Genomic DNA, 15801 nt, shown 5'->3' with positions numbered 1-15801 from the left:
GCAGAGGGTGCTGAGAAGGGGGCATCTCGCGCGAGGAGAGCGCACCGGCCACCGCTCGCTGCCCTGGACTTGGCCAGCAGCGCTCAGTCCTTGGACTGCTGTGAGCGCGTACCCCGACGCCGACGCCGAACAGCCGGCTATAGAGGCCCTGGGAAGCCGGGCACCAAAGCTGTTGGGATGATGCTGATGACCTCCATGGCGAAGTCGCCACCCTATGCCGACGCGAAGATCTAGGGGAGCCAAGGCGCCCGGCACCAGTCGACTTCCAGCTTGCAGTGTCTCCTCTCTACTGCTTCTTCTCTCCCTACGCTTTCCAAGGAGTCGGAACAGAAGGGGTGGCCGCAAAGCTAGCTGGTTCGCTCCGGTGGCCAAGTTTGAGAGGGTGGCACTCAGACTCATCAAGGTTGACCACTACCTTCGCCAAGCCGTGCCCTGGGGCCGGGAGCGCTGACCTGCAACCCTCACCCTTTCCGGTAGCAGAGATGTGGCAAAGGGAAGGACAGTGTCCAGAGCTGACAGTCTATGGCTAAATGGGGGAGGAGGGACGCAAGTGCTTGGGGGACTAAGGTATCCTCAGTGATACCCAATGCTACAATTTACTGGGGGACGGCTCAGATGCCTCCGAGTCGGTGGTGGTCAAGACACGACACTCAGCTCAGGCCACTCAGTCAAGAGGCTGAGCGAGCGCTCTGTCTGCCCGCTCCTGGCACCACTTGAGATCCCAACAAGCCTCCTTCGCCGGATTCCCCAGACATCAACCACAGTAAAGTTCTGTTTGCCCAGGCTACCCTTGCTGTCTGCTGTGCCTCCTCTGCTCTGGGCTCTGCAAGTGCCCACTTGGGTCCAGAGAGGCGCTTGGGTCCCCAGAACTGCACCTTCACTACCCGCCTGGACGTCCCTACCCACCCCCAGAACCCTCCTGGAGGCGCCCTCCCCCGTTCTCCATCCCCTCCCCCAAACTACAGCCAGAGCTCGCTCTTGCGCGCGCGCTCTCCTGGGCCCAAGTGAATAGTCCTCGCTCGAGCGGGACACGGTGGTGGATGCAATTCCCCTCGCCTCCAGCCGCCAGGAGCTCCCCGGCGGCGCAGGCAGCATCGTCCTCCGAAGCAGCTGCTCCTGCACCTGGGCAGCCTGGACCCTCGTGCCCTGCTCACGGGGCCTCGCGCGGGGGGCGCCCCGGGACTTCCCCTGCGGGCCGGGTGGAGGAGGAAGAAGAGGAGGAAGAGGAAGAGAGCTTGGACCAGGACCTCCACCCTACCAGAAACACCTGGCTGCGTTGCTGCCACTTCATTTTAAGGGGGAGGCAAAGAGAGCCAGCAAGAGCCATGGGGGGCTGCGAAGTCCGGGAATTTCTTTTGCAATTTGGTTTCTTCTTGCCCCTGCTGACAGCATGGACCGGCGATTGCAGTCACGTCTCCAACCAAGGTAAGACAGACAGAAAGGCTGAAGAAGGGAGGATGTCTTGAGTAGACTTGTCCACTACTGCAGGTAACTTTGTCCCTGGGTCAGCTTCCCTGGACTTGCCACACTGTGAGGTCTAGGATGTTTTCTAAACAGAAAGCCCAGATTACACCACCTGGGACCAGAGGACCCTGGAGCTCTGATCCCTTATGTCTCTAGAATTCTTTCTGATGCATGAGCATCCTTAGCACGTGGGTTCCTTCCTGACAGTTGCCTGATTGCTCCCCCCTTGCGCAGTCTCCACTGGAGGTCAAGCTTCGTGGCACAGACCTAACTGCTACTTGGAGATCTTTCACAGAACAGCAAAGTGTAGATTCTCCTCCATAGCAGATAAAAGAAAGGTCATGACTGCCGCTGTACCCTAGACACCTGTAACCAATGATCAGCCTGTTTTCTTCCAGTTAACTGTGGGTTGGCCTTAACCAATGCTAGTTTCTGAACTCTACCATTTATTTCTTCAAATTATTCTTAGAACAGATGCTCGCATGTCTGTATTGGTGTTTCTGTTTATTGAAAGAACTGGGCAGATGAGTGTTAAATCTGAAATTCCAAGTTACAAAAATCCTATTCATAAAGTCTAGCTGCTGTCGGGTTTTTGGAGGACTTTATCCGTGGGTAGTGGAAAAGTAAAGGCGAATACTGCGCAGGAAAAATAACGAGAAGCATGTAAAATATCTGAGTATTTTCTTTCCTTCTACTCAATCTTCCATGAAATGTATCTCTTTGGATTCCTGCTCTGAATGTTTAAAGATATAGAAAAATGTCACCTGCGTGTTCTAAATTGATTTTACACTAAGTATCAAACAGCCATCAAAGTTTTGCAGCAGGTGCCTGCCTGGATGCTCTCACTGATGCAGTGAGGACCATCCGTATGTCACTTGCTAGCAGAGACTTCAAATCTAATACAATTTTGATCAACGATGTTTTTCCATTTCACATGTAAGTTGTATGTGTAATGGTCTGGAGAACATTTTCTGAAAGTACAAATAGAGGTCAGATGAGAGTGAGTGCTTTGTGCTTGCCAGGTAGGAGGTTGAGAGAGAAGGCAAGCTAAACAACGAAGCCTTACTTCATAGCTGTGCACGGCTCTATTATTTTATCTAGAAAGGAAATACTCATCCAGAAACAATCTTCAGATGTTCCTGTTTGTAAACGACACTATTGATATGCTTTGCTTATTATTTGTGTCTGATAGAATGCAATCGCACATATTTATTATTTGGAAAGTACATTTTATCCCTATGACTTTGACAAGTCCCATAAGTGACAGCTATATGTCCATACTCTTCCACAGTGGTATATCTTCAGACTGCATCCCTCCTTTGGATTACTGGTTTTAAGTACCCAGTAGTTTAGTTTACTTATGTGAAAATACAATGACTGTTGAAAATAACATGGAATTACTTACCTGCCCTTTTATTTGGAAGGAAAGCATTTGTTTTTTTTTTTTTCTTTTTTTTTTTTCATTTGGATTGAGAAAATCAGATATGCATTTAAAACTGATACTATTGTTTATGGAAATTAAGTGTGTGAAATTTAAGATTAAAGTTTACTACAAAGTTTAAAGAGATTCCAGTCTGAATTTTCCTGAATAGCTAAAATCGGTAATACCTATATAAGTCAGCACCAAGCCTAGGCCTGCGTTTATTCAGACAAATAAAACCATATGAACATACCCAAAACTATAACGCCATTCTCCATAAACACTTCACATTATATTTTACCTTACAGATATTTACATCAAATACAAGCTCCTTGTGGTGGTGTTTCTGAACCTTTTAGAGTAATTTTTATTTTCTTATTTCTCTTAATTAATCTCTCATTTTTTAAATTATTTTTTAACTTAAAGTAAATAGAAACCATCTAACCTATTGTTTGTTTCAATTAGCTTAAATTAGTGGTTGGGAGTATTTTCCAGATAACCCATCAATTAAAAATGATCATTCATTAAAAATCACCAAATAAAACTTTTAACTTGAATTTGTATTAATATATTAAAAGTACAATTATAAATTTACAAGTACCAGAGATAAAGTTGGATAAAATTGGGTTTGTTCTCCAATACAAAGTTATAAAATATGATTACATTTTTCATCAGTAATAAATGGTTATTTGTAATATTGTGATGATTAAAGATTTTTGTCTGGCAAATTTAGAGAATATTCAAATAGTAAAATAATCATACAAATGAATAATAAAGAATTATCACTCTTCTATATATTATTCTTTTGAGTATTCTAGAGAAAGTTTCTTGCTTGTAATTTCATAATGAGTCAGCAAACTGAACATTAGTGCTTATCTATCTAAAGTTTAGAAGTTACAAAAGTATATGAACAGCACAGAATTATTCACATAAACTTTGCATTTAATTGTAATATATATAAATAGATGTCAGGGATGTGATTAATACTTAGTTTTTAGGACTTTTAATATTGATTACAGTTTTATTAATATTTTATTTTTGAAGCCTGTCATTTTATAAAGAACGGATTTTCACTTTTCTATAACCTTCCGTCTTGATTAAGGACATTCACAAAATGAAATGTCATTGCTGTGTGTCTATTTTTACCAAATGATTATCTATAAAATCCTTCATGGCTGAATAGATTGGACTCACCCTCTGACCCTCTACCCCATCCACACTCTTTCATACTAAGGCAGGGCCAAACAAAGCTGCTGTCAAGAAGTGAAATACCTCCCTCTTAAGATCAACCTAAGAGGAACCTTACTGTAGAGATGGCTTCTTGCCTTTGAACTGGCTGTAAAGCTCTGCTTTGTAAAGACAAAATAAATCAGATTGAGTCTTTCTTTCTATTACCCAATGTTCTTAGAATCAATATTAAAGTAATGGTCTTTCCCATATCACTTAATCTGATTAAGCAGAAGCATGTTTTGTATTAGAGTGTCTCTTGTATTTAAAAATCAAGTTTTATTGAGGTACTGGTAAATTTTATTTAAATATACATTTTAATCTCTGAAATTATACAACCTTGCATGTTCTTACAAGTAAAATAAAAATCAAATCTCTTTTCATGTGTAAGTTAACCAAGGATATCAATTACAGGGGTTACTGGCCATTAGGGATCTCTTGATTCAAAGATTACTCTCCTTTAACACAGTACCATGTACTCCCAGTAAGTCAATGCATCCCTCAGGATACTCATGTTTGTAAAAATAACTGATTGCATACAAAGTAACTTATTATGTCAACTTGTTTGGCTAGATGAAGGAGTGAATTTATCTTATTACCACTATTGTGTGATATGAGTTGTTTCCAGACAATACTGGACAAACACACAAATAAGGTAGCCATGGTTCTAGTGATTTTGTTAATTTATTGATTTGGGTGAAGTACTGGCAAGAAATCCAAAGTTGTGTGTAAATATAAGTAAGCCTGTTAAAGCAGAAAATATCTATATAAAATCAATATTCTAAAATTAGTTGCCCTTCCATAGGTAACATTCATAAATTGTTAAGATGGAAGAAATACAAGAAATTAGTTAATATAAAATTTTGTTTAATTAGGGCAATTAGATAATTTCTAGACTTATTCATGAAGGAACCTTCACAGTAGATAGAAATAATTTTTCACAGACAAATTATCAATAGGTGTAAAAATTCTTGAAATTACAATCACATGCTTTCTTAGTAGATATAACTATATATACAACCTAGAATTTGATTTTATTATAGATAGAATGTTCAAATTGTAGAGTCATTAGGAATAACATCCAATATAAAAGTAGAATACTATTTATTTTTTACTAATTACAAAGTAGTCATCTGATACTATATATTATTTGCTCTGGGTTAAAAATAAACTATATCTGAAACTTCTTATTGCACAAAACATAATAACATGTTCATTAAAGTTATGTCCTTTAAACTGGAAGTAACTTAATAAAACGTATTAAAACCTAATATAGTGTGTTTATAAATAATTTTGTAGTGATTTTCTAATGGAGGAAGTATTATTTTAAGGATGCTGAAGAAGATAATGTTTATGATTTTTGAGTCCCAGAAATGTCATTACTTCTTGTACTTGTCTACAAAACTATTCTTGATGGTACAATCTTTTGTATTTGTCTACAAACTTGTTCTCTCTTCTACCTCCCTCTCCTCCCACACAAGTATTTCTAGTACATGTTTCATTTGTTACAACTAGCAAAAGAAAAGATTTCACTTAAAACTCAACAACATCTCAACATTCGTAGAATTCTCCTTTGTTTGGATTAAAATTTGCAGTCTAAACATTGTAGATATCAATATTCGTAGTTAAGTAATGAAAAAAATGCCAATATTTAGCTATTCATGTAACTAAATAATAGTATCAAATTGATAACATGTCTACAAAAATTGAATAAATTTAGCACTTACATATAACTCATTTAAAAATAAAAAATGTTTCGTTATTATCACTAGTTTATATGGAGTATGTTTTTAGGATGTAAAATTTAGTGGCTGAAGAGATAGTTGGAGAGTTGCCTGCTTAAGGATGGCAGTAAATTGCAACTTCATTTACATGGTGATTATGCTTTTGGCAACCTTGGCCACCTTCACATGCACACATGCACTTATTTGAAATCATACATGTAATAAAAAATAAATTAAATAAAAATTTCACACTACTAATAAAAAAGTACATTACTATATATAAAGCAAATAAATAAATAAATAAAATGAAACCTAAAAAATTAAATTTAGATGATAAGGAAAAAGTGGAGGTGGACGGGCAAATTCTCTTCCTCCCCATACAATCTGGAAAAATAATAAAAAAAAAATAAGGAGAAAAAAATGGATAAAACATCAGAAGCAAGAGAATAAAGGGTCAGGACAATTGTAGTATATGAAACCACAGAATATGACCTGTGTTGAGGTGACACTTAAGCCTCATTCCCAGGGAAGAGACTCAAATAGCTTTTTCAGAGCAAGAAGGAGTACATAAACACTAGGAGAAAATGATTTGTAAAGAAGTGTGGTCCGCTTGTGGACCACATGCTGAATACCGAGTCCGGTGTGACTGGAGTTTACTGAGCAAAGAAAGGAATTACAAAAGTGTAGTTTGAAAGACAGTAAACAGACTTAATGGTTGAAAAAAAAAATGAGACATGCTAAGATGTCGGGCTCTGATATTATCTTCGGTACAATGGATGGTAAAGGAAGTAGGGTCTATATCAAGGGCAGTGAGATGGCTAGAGGCTTGCAAGAGCCCAAGCAGGAGTCTGGCTTTTCAGGGAAATGGCTGTGACAGCCTGGCTTAGAAGCAGTAGTAATGGAGACAGAAACCAAACAGGTTTGAAGAGTTAATTAATGGAAAAACATTGTCCCTACACAGAAATAAATACATATTTAGTATCCTCATTGTATTTCTTTTTGAGAATCTGAATGACATATTGTATTATCCCCCATTAAATGGCCTTGCTTTGTGGTTATTCATAACTGATGGGTTAAAAGAAATTGAGAAAATCGAAAATACATCACAAAAATACATAGCTCTCATTTCCCACCTTTTTTAGTTCAAACTGACTAATGTAAAAGAATAATCTATGAGAATGAGTGCAGCAACCCTCCATGGCCTCTGCATCAGCTCCTACCTACAGGTTCCTGCTCTGTTTGGGTTTTTATCCTGTCTTCCTTCAATGACAAACAGTGATATGGAAGTGTAAAAGAAATAATTTTTTTTCAAATTTTCCCCTTAATTTAATTTTTTTTCTAAGTACTAGGGATTGAACCCAGGACCTTGTGTATGCTAGCCAAGCATATTTATTACCCATGAGCTACATTCAAACTTCATTTTGTAAATATTACTGTTTAGACACCAATTACTATTTCATTTCCCCATACCTAGAAGATTAAAATAAAATTTCAAAAAAGAAATAACCCACTCCCTAAAAGAATAATTATAAAAAACATAATGATATAAATATGTGTGTTAATGGACTTATAATGGGGCCTTAATATAAGTCTGTACCACTCGTTTGAAAGTGCTGTCGAATCTTAGTACCATTTTGCTGTTTGAAAACACTTTACATGATGCTGATTGTTTCTGCATCATCAATTGCAATGTGCTAATTCTCTTCTTTCATCACAGATTTGTGTCTCTAGTTATTTTTTTCCAGAGAAAATGATGTCTCAAATAGTTATGGTTGTCTGCACAGGACAACATACTATCACAAGCCTAACTGTCAGAGAAAGAAAGGCAACAATTGAATTGTTAAGTACATCAAGTTATATCCATATGTTGTGATGATACTGTTTATTTAAATAAAAATTCTAACCAGTACCACAGACAAAAAAGAGACTAGTTGTTTTCAGAAATTTTCCATGAGTCTCCTCTGTGCATTGAATATAGAAGAATAGGAGCACGAGCACGTGTTGTGAAAACTTTTAAGATCTGGAAAATGGAATTTAAAATTATGTGATGTGTAGGAGCAAAGAGGATGGAAGACCCTTCATAAATTTTTACATAATTTAAAACATCCCTGTGCTATCAAAACCTTCTAATGTGAGTTGCCTTCCTAAAGGTCATTGAAAAAAATTGTGAAAAACACATGATAGTAAAATGGTCCATAAAACTTGATTAAAAATAAAAAATAATACAGAGTGTCATAAAAATTTCTAACTTAAGCAACACTTCCATGTATTTGGTGTCTATTTTATAACTCATAGTATGAACATTCTTCACGTAAACATCTGTGAATATTTTAAATACATTCACATGTAGTAGATCTTTATAATCTGTACAATAAAAACATGGCTTCTTATGAAATAAACTATTTTACTTTTCAAATATCTATAGTCAAAACATGACCACATGTATTCTTTTTTTTTTACTGAATTTCTTAAAGGCTTGCTATATGCTAAGCAGTGTACTCGTTATATACAAAGGATCCAGGACTTCCATAACAGGATGTCTGAACCAGTGTAGAACCTTCAGCATGTCTCCAAATCTGGCAGAAAATTTTACTCTTCTTAATATTTGAATCAATAATCTGGAAAGTAGTTTAAAGTAACATTTGTAGTATGAGCCATATATTATATGGTGTATGCACAGTGGTTGATGTTCAGACCGCATGAAAAATAAAGTCTGTACCATTTTTTTGAAAACTGCGTAGTGTAGTTTATGTCAAAGTTAAGTGACTTAATCATGCAACAAACTCAATATATAAAATATCAGGGAGCTTATGAGCTGCTGATACTAATGATGACCATCAAACACAGGAAGTTTATGGAAATCCTATTACAAAAGGTGTGATATTTCTGTAGGCAGTTCTTATTTAATTTTTAAAAACTGGATGGTGTTTGTATAACATCTATCATAGTAAAAGAGATTCTGTGATAAAAGGGAATAATCAGATGCTATATGCAGTTTGTAAGCTGCATTTCTAATTTGCTTCTTAAAATATTCTATTCTTGATTTTATAGATCTTTAGATCTTTTATTTAATAATATAAAGAACACAAAATTATTTTTAAAACTTAGTGTTTGTGCAAATAAAAGATAAATATATCACAACTTTATAACTTTCTTTTCATTTTCTTTTTTTTGCTCATGTTACCCTTTTGTTGTAGGCCCATCCCTCCTCTCCCAGTCACACCCTCTCTCTCCATCCTTCGCTCTTCCCTTTTCCTTAGAAAAGGGGAGCTCCCTTTCCCATCCACCCCAGCTCATCAAGTTGCATCAGGACTGAAAATGTCCTCTTCCCCTGTGACCTGGCAAGCAGTCCCCCAGGGAAAAGTAATCAAAACACTGGCAAGTGAGTCCCTGTCAGTTCCCACTTGATTACTAGAGGACCCACATGAGGCCTAAGCTGCCCATCAGCTGCATCTTTGTAGGGGGGCTAGGTCCAGTTAATGCATCTTTGTAGCAGGGCTAGGTCCTCGGTTAATGCTTCAGTCTCAGCAACGACCTCTGGGTCCTGATCAGTTGGCTCTGTTGATCTTTTTGTGGAGCATCTGTCATCCAGGTCCTTTTCTCTTTCCGCTAACTTTTCCACAAGATCCCCTAAGCATCACCCAGTGTTTGACTGTGAATCTCAGTACCTGTTTTGAGGCACTCCTGGGTAGAGCCTCTCAAAGGACAACTCCGTCAGGCTACTGTCTGCAAATTTAGCGGAGCATCATTGTTCACAGTGTCAGGGTTTGGCACTCTCTGATAGGGTGAGTCTTTGTGTAGGTCAGGCATTGGTTGGACATTCCCTTAATCTCTGCTCTATCTGCTCTGTTTTTATACCTGCACATCTTGTAGGCAGGGTAAATTTAGGGTCTAAGTTTTTGTGAGTGGGTTAGTGTTTCTCACCCTCTATTAGGAGACAAGTCTAGTTAGTGGGCGTCCTCTTCAATCTCTGTGACCTCTGGTACTAGGAGTCTCTGCTTGAGTTCCTGTCATATCCTCCCAGGAGCCTACCCTGATCTCTAGCTTGTCATAGAGATACCACTACCCTCATTTTCCCTTTTCTCTACAGGCCCTCTGTCCTCTCACCGATTCTCTTCACAGGTCTCCTCTCCACCCTTTTATCTCTCTGCATCCCCCTTCCTACCTTGTTCTCTCTCTTCTGCCACAATCTATCTCCTCTTCCAAGTGAGATTCATGCATCCTCCCTTGGATCCTCTATGTTACTTACCTTCTTTGTGTCTGTACCTCATAGTATGCTTATCCTATATGACATAGCTAAAATCCACTTAAAAGTGAGTACATACTATGTGTTTTTCTGGGTCTGGGTTACCATACTCAGGATGATCTTTTCTAGTTCCATCCATTTGGCTAAAAATTTCATGATTTTTTTTTTGTTTTTAATAACTGACTACTATTCTATTGTGTAAATGGGCTACAGTTTCTCTATCCATTCTTAGGTTGAGGGACAACTAGGTTGTTTCCAGATTCTAGCTATTACGAATAAAGATGCTATGAACATAGTTGAACAAGTGTCCTTGCTTTATGGTGGAGCATCTTTTGTGTATGTGCCCAGGGGAAGTATAGCTAGGTCTCAAGGTGGCACTATTTCCAGTTTTCTGAGAAAGTGCCAGATTGATTTCCAAACTGGTTGTACAAAGAAAAATGTCTTCACCAATCCTACATCCAACAAAGGGCTAATATCCAAAGTATATAATGAACTTGAGAGATCAAATACCAATAAACAAAATAATTCAATTAAAAAATGGGGTACAGAACTAAACAGAGAGTTCTAAACAGGAGAATCTAGAATGGTGGAAAAGAAAATATTCAACTTCCTTAGTCATCAGAGAAATGTAAATAAAAATTACTCTGAGAGTCCATATCACACAGATCAGAATGGCCAAGATCAAAAATGTCAAGGGATAGCACATGCTATTAAGGGTATGGAGAAAGAGGAACACTTCCTCCAGTTTATAGATTTCTATAGACTGACATTAAAGCCTATACTGAAGAAACTGAAGCTTTTGTTTAATAGATATCAACCTGACTTACTCTGGTGTATGTATATAAAAGGAAATTTTAATCGAAACTGTAATTCATCTTGAAAATATAAATCTCTACTTTCACAGAGCAGCACACATATGTTTGGCTTTTTGGTTTGTTGTTGTTATATATGTTTTGTTTGTAGTGTTAGAGAAAAAATAGGATGAAAATGCATGCTTTCAAACCATATCCTGGAAAATATATTCAGCTACTTTCTGAATTTATTACTGAGATCTTCAGCAGCTGGTCTATATGCTGACCTGCACTTGGTGAAGGTAATTGCAAATAATTGCTCTTCCTCCTATTTCATTAAAATATTTCAGGTGTTAATGTCATATTTTATGATCTTGGAAATATGAGCTAATATAAACTTGGAAAATCAATGTTAGGGATATAAAATTACTTAATCTGTTGTTTTGCTCTTGTATTTTCTTATGGATATTATAAAAAGCACTTTATATAAATATTCATAATTTATATAATAGATCATCTTTTAATAACTCTATTTCAGTTAGTTGTTCTCATGAGTGACTAAGTCATACGATCAAACTTGACTTGTTTTATCGACACACATAGATATACTTTATGCTACAGTACTTAGACATACATATAGAATAAGAATGCTTTCAATTCAAATTTTTAGGAACCTACCTGACAATAATAATTGTAACTATATTTTGTGCAGTTAATAAGGTCCATTGTAATCTAGAGGTTAAGAAGCGTTATGTTAGAAACATTTCAAATACTAACTGAGAATAAACGAAACATATACTTCCAGGTTGAATCATGTTGAGTTGTATTTGATGAGACATTTAGTTTTCTTTTAACGTTACTGTGATACTTTAATATTGCCAATGACTACTTAAATTAGATTTATAATTATAGACTTTAAATATAAAATTGTCTAAGAATTGATGTCTTGCATAACTGAAATTGACTTTTAGATATAATAAAGCTGAAAAAAAAACCTCAGTAAACACGTCAAAGTCTTAAAAAAATAGAGACGAGAAGAAAGCTGAACACAACACCATATTTTTAGTTTTTAGTTTGTTTTGTTTGTTTGGAGATAGCTCTCTTTGTGGGACAGGAGGACCTTGAACTTATTCTGTAGCTCGGGATAACCTTAGACTCTTGGCATTTCTCCTAAGTTAACCTCTTAAAATCGGAGTTATAGTAATGAGTGACCTGGCCAGGCTCACAGCACTATGAAAATAAGACTGTTGGTTAAGGATTTTCCTTGGTATGACATATTCTGAAAAAAAAATACTATGATCTATGACCCTTCATTTTGAAAATATAAAAGTACCTATTAATGAAAAATAACTTTACTTAAAATTCATTATGGTAAATCCCTTTTATACTTTATTTCTTTCAAATTAAAGTGTTCTTGAATGGTATTTACCTTGTGAAACACAAGTGAAAATAATTAGTCACCATTATGTGTGAGGATTTAAATCTGAGCAAATTGCTAGATCTGATTGCGCAAAATCAAACCTAATTGTAGCATTTCTAAATGAAAATGTGACTTTATGCACTCGTCTACTTGTTCCTTCTTGACGTAAAGTCTCTGGTATCTTTAAACATTTTAAAATACCAGCAAATTGTAAAGGAACTTCACTATTACTTTGACTATTTTATATATTCCACTTAATGAAGGAATAGTTGCAAAGAGGTCCTAATTTTATTTAAAAAACTTCAAACGTGTAGCTTCTTATTCTGTTTAGCATATTACCTATATGATTTAAATACAAATAAAATTTAGAATGCTCCAATTTTATTGTGATTTTAATGAGTGTACTAGAACTACTGGCACTGAGAGGACAGTAAATTATTGCCTTACAATATTGCTTTATAATAACTTCATTTTATAGATTAGACAAAATGTGGTTCATTCAGGTTATTAAAATAACACTTTCCTAGTTTGTTTAGTAAAAAGTACAAGTGTAAGAACCTTAAAACATTCACTAGTTTATGACCATAAACCTATTTATGAATACATTTTTTTTCTGGAATTTTCACGAACTCTATTAGCTTAAACAGTGAATTTAAATTTAAAAATTTAAGTGTTAGTGTGTTAAAGTTTTAACAAGCTTATTAAAGTTAAGCAAGACTGTTTCTTTAAAATTGCTACCAAGACATATAGTAATTTTTTATATATTTATATTGTGAGTTTCTGAAATAATTATTTATTGACATTCAAAGCAATCTTTAAATGTAATGTGTTAATTTTTATTACTTAGATGAAAATACTACAGTTACTACATTTTGAGAAACATGGTTATATCTTGTGAAACATCTGTTAGTTTCAAAAATAAGCATGTATCAAATTTAAGTTACATCATTGACACTAGGCTTCTTCATGGTGCTGAGTACAGGAACTGCAAAGTTTTCACTCCTGTCCCTAAATTCAGAGAACTTAGTATTTCACTAATCCTAGCTAGAGAGATGACTCAGTGGTTAAGGGCTCTGATTGCTCTTGCAGAAGACCAGAGTTCGATTCCCAGTACTCACATATTAAAACAAATCACTTCTGTCTCAGTTCCAGGGTGTCCAGCGTCTTCTCCTGAACTCTGCAGGCAACAGGCATACACACGGTGCACATACCTACATGAAGAAGAACACTCAGACAATGAAAATCAAATTAATCTAAAGATTTAACCAATAAACTTGTATAAATGTCAATTTATAATTTAAGTATCTGTATTTAACTGTTCGGAAGAGCTGGACTCTTCAGAAAAATTAAAAGCACTCTTCATAAGTTAATATACAAAAGCAATGAAATTAAGGAGCCATTTACTATGTTGGGAATCACAATATATTGGACATGAGCTTGTTACTGTTGAATAAAATATGTCCTCATTCTAATCCCACTGCCATAGAATCCCAGGGGTGAACATGGCGTCAGTGCAGTAAAGATACAGCAAAGGCCAAAAGAAGTGACACAATATAAATGTCATAAATGATATATTCTTGTTACGCATAAAATGTGTCAGTGACTCATTAATTAGAATATGACAACTTCAATACCTATAATAATTAAAAAATTATGAGGCTGAAACCTCATTGTAAAGACCCCAATTTCTAGGCAATTTTGAATTATCCTGCCAGTTTTTAAGAATTAAAGCTTACTGTACATTTAAAGTAGAGCCATTACCAGGTGAATGGTACTCTGGCTTAGCCTGAGTGTACAGCTTATTACTGTATGGTATGATTTGGCTTTTCATTAAATTTTTTAATCTGACTTTTCATAGCTTTCATATTTAATCCTTGGACAGGCTGCAGAACACAAAATACATATTTCAAATTTTAACAAATTACATGTACAATAGCCTGTTGATTACTTATCTTTATATGACTGCAAAATTGGCAATCATCAAATGGTTTTTCACGGTATACAATTTATTAATAAAATGTCTCCTTAGTGCTAGGGAGATGCCAGTGTGGATAAGTGCTTTCTGAGTAAGTGGGAGGCAAATGATTTATACTATTGAAGAGAAACCAGAGTAAAAAGGACATTTGCTCAGCTATGTTCATAGCAACTTTATTTGTAATAGCCACAATCTGGAAACAACCCAGATGCCCCTCAACTGAGGAATGGACACACAAATTGTGGTACATTTACACAATGGGATACTACTGAGCAATTAAAAACAAGGAAATCATGAAATTTGTAGGCAAATGGTGGGAAATAGAAAAGATTATCCTGAATGAGTTATTCCAGAAGCAAAAAGACACACATGCTATATACTCACTTATATGGGGATTATGGCCATATAATATAGGATAGATATACTAAACTCTTTCGTCCTCAAGAAGCTAAACAACAAGGAGGACCCAAGGGAAGAGGTTTAATCCTCATTCAGAAGGGCAAAGGGAATAAACATCGAAAATAGGAGAAGACAGGGAACAGGACAGGAGCCTTCCACAGAGGGCCTCTAAAAGATTCTACCCATGAAGGTATCAAAGCAGATGCTGAGAATCACAGCCAAACTTCGTGCAGAGTTCAGGGAATCTTATGGAAGAATGGGGAGATAGAAAGAACTGGAAGTTACCAGAGCAACAGAGTCAAACAATCAGGACTCAGAGGGTCCTGCAGAGATTGATGAGTTATGTATGGAGAGGTCCTAAGATCCCTTACTCAGATGTAATCCATGGGCAGCTCAGTCTCCATGTGGGTTCCCTAGTAAGGGGAGCTGGAGCTGTCTTTGTCATGAATTAGGTTGCCTACTTTTGATCACCTTCCCCTGTGGAGGTGATTTTATTAGGCCTCAGAGAAAGAGGATCTAGACAGTCCAGATGAGACCTGATAGGCTAAGCTCAGATAGTAGGAGAGGAGGAGCTCCCCTACCAGTGGACTTGGAGAGAGAGAGGGGAGGAAGAGAGGGAGAGGGGTTGGATTGGGAGAGATGTGGGAGCAGGCTACAGCCGGGATACAAAGTGAATAAATTGTAATAAATAATAATAATACAGAAACAGAGTTTAAAGAAAAAAGGAAAAAAGAAGGAATGGAAAAAGAAGGAAAAGAAAGGAAGGAAAGAGAGAAAAGAAAGATGGTGAAGAATAATGGGAAGTTATCTCAACATCAGCAGGTCTCCAGGACCTTTGTACACACCAAACACACACAAGCATGCATGCACACACTTAAAGAAAGCCTCTTCAAGCAAGGGATGGTTGTTTAAATGTGTAAGCCCAGTTATTGAGAGGTGAGGCAGGAGAACTGAACTAATCACAGCCAGATTTGGTTACAGAGTGAGACCCTGTTTCAAAACAGACAAGTGAACAATGAAATGTTTCTTCATAATCTTGTCACCTGGTTTCAGGTCTCATTTTGCTGTGTCACACTTAATTCTTCTTTCCTAACTTTATTAAGCATTTAGTTTTTAGCAGTGTTTTAAAAGGTTG

The 15801-nt window shown here is 36.6% G+C and overlaps 1 protein-coding gene across 6 annotated transcripts in view; it reads left to right on the top strand.

Annotated features, from left to right (window-relative positions):
• Positions 1-508: 508 nt before the first annotated feature.
• Epha6 (EPH receptor A6) overlaps positions 509-15801 on the top strand; it is a 955104-nt gene continuing 939811 nt past the window's right edge. For 5 of the 6 annotated variants that reach the window (XM_060370600.1, XM_060370599.1, XM_060370601.1 and 2 more), the window contains exon 1: positions 509-1425. In XM_060370600.1, the coding sequence (XP_060226583.1) occupies positions 1041-1425 (385 nt within the window). In that variant the 5' untranslated portion in view covers positions 509-1040. The remainder of the gene's footprint in view (positions 1426-15801) is intronic. The other variant, XM_060370602.1, reaches the window with a different exon arrangement.

Source organism: Meriones unguiculatus, chromosome 17 (genome assembly GCF_030254825.1).
Source record: "Meriones unguiculatus strain TT.TT164.6M chromosome 17, Bangor_MerUng_6.1, whole genome shotgun sequence".
Lineage (NCBI taxonomy): Eukaryota > Metazoa > Chordata > Mammalia > Rodentia > Muridae > Meriones > Meriones unguiculatus.
This window is presented reverse-complemented; position numbering and strand designations above follow the sequence as displayed.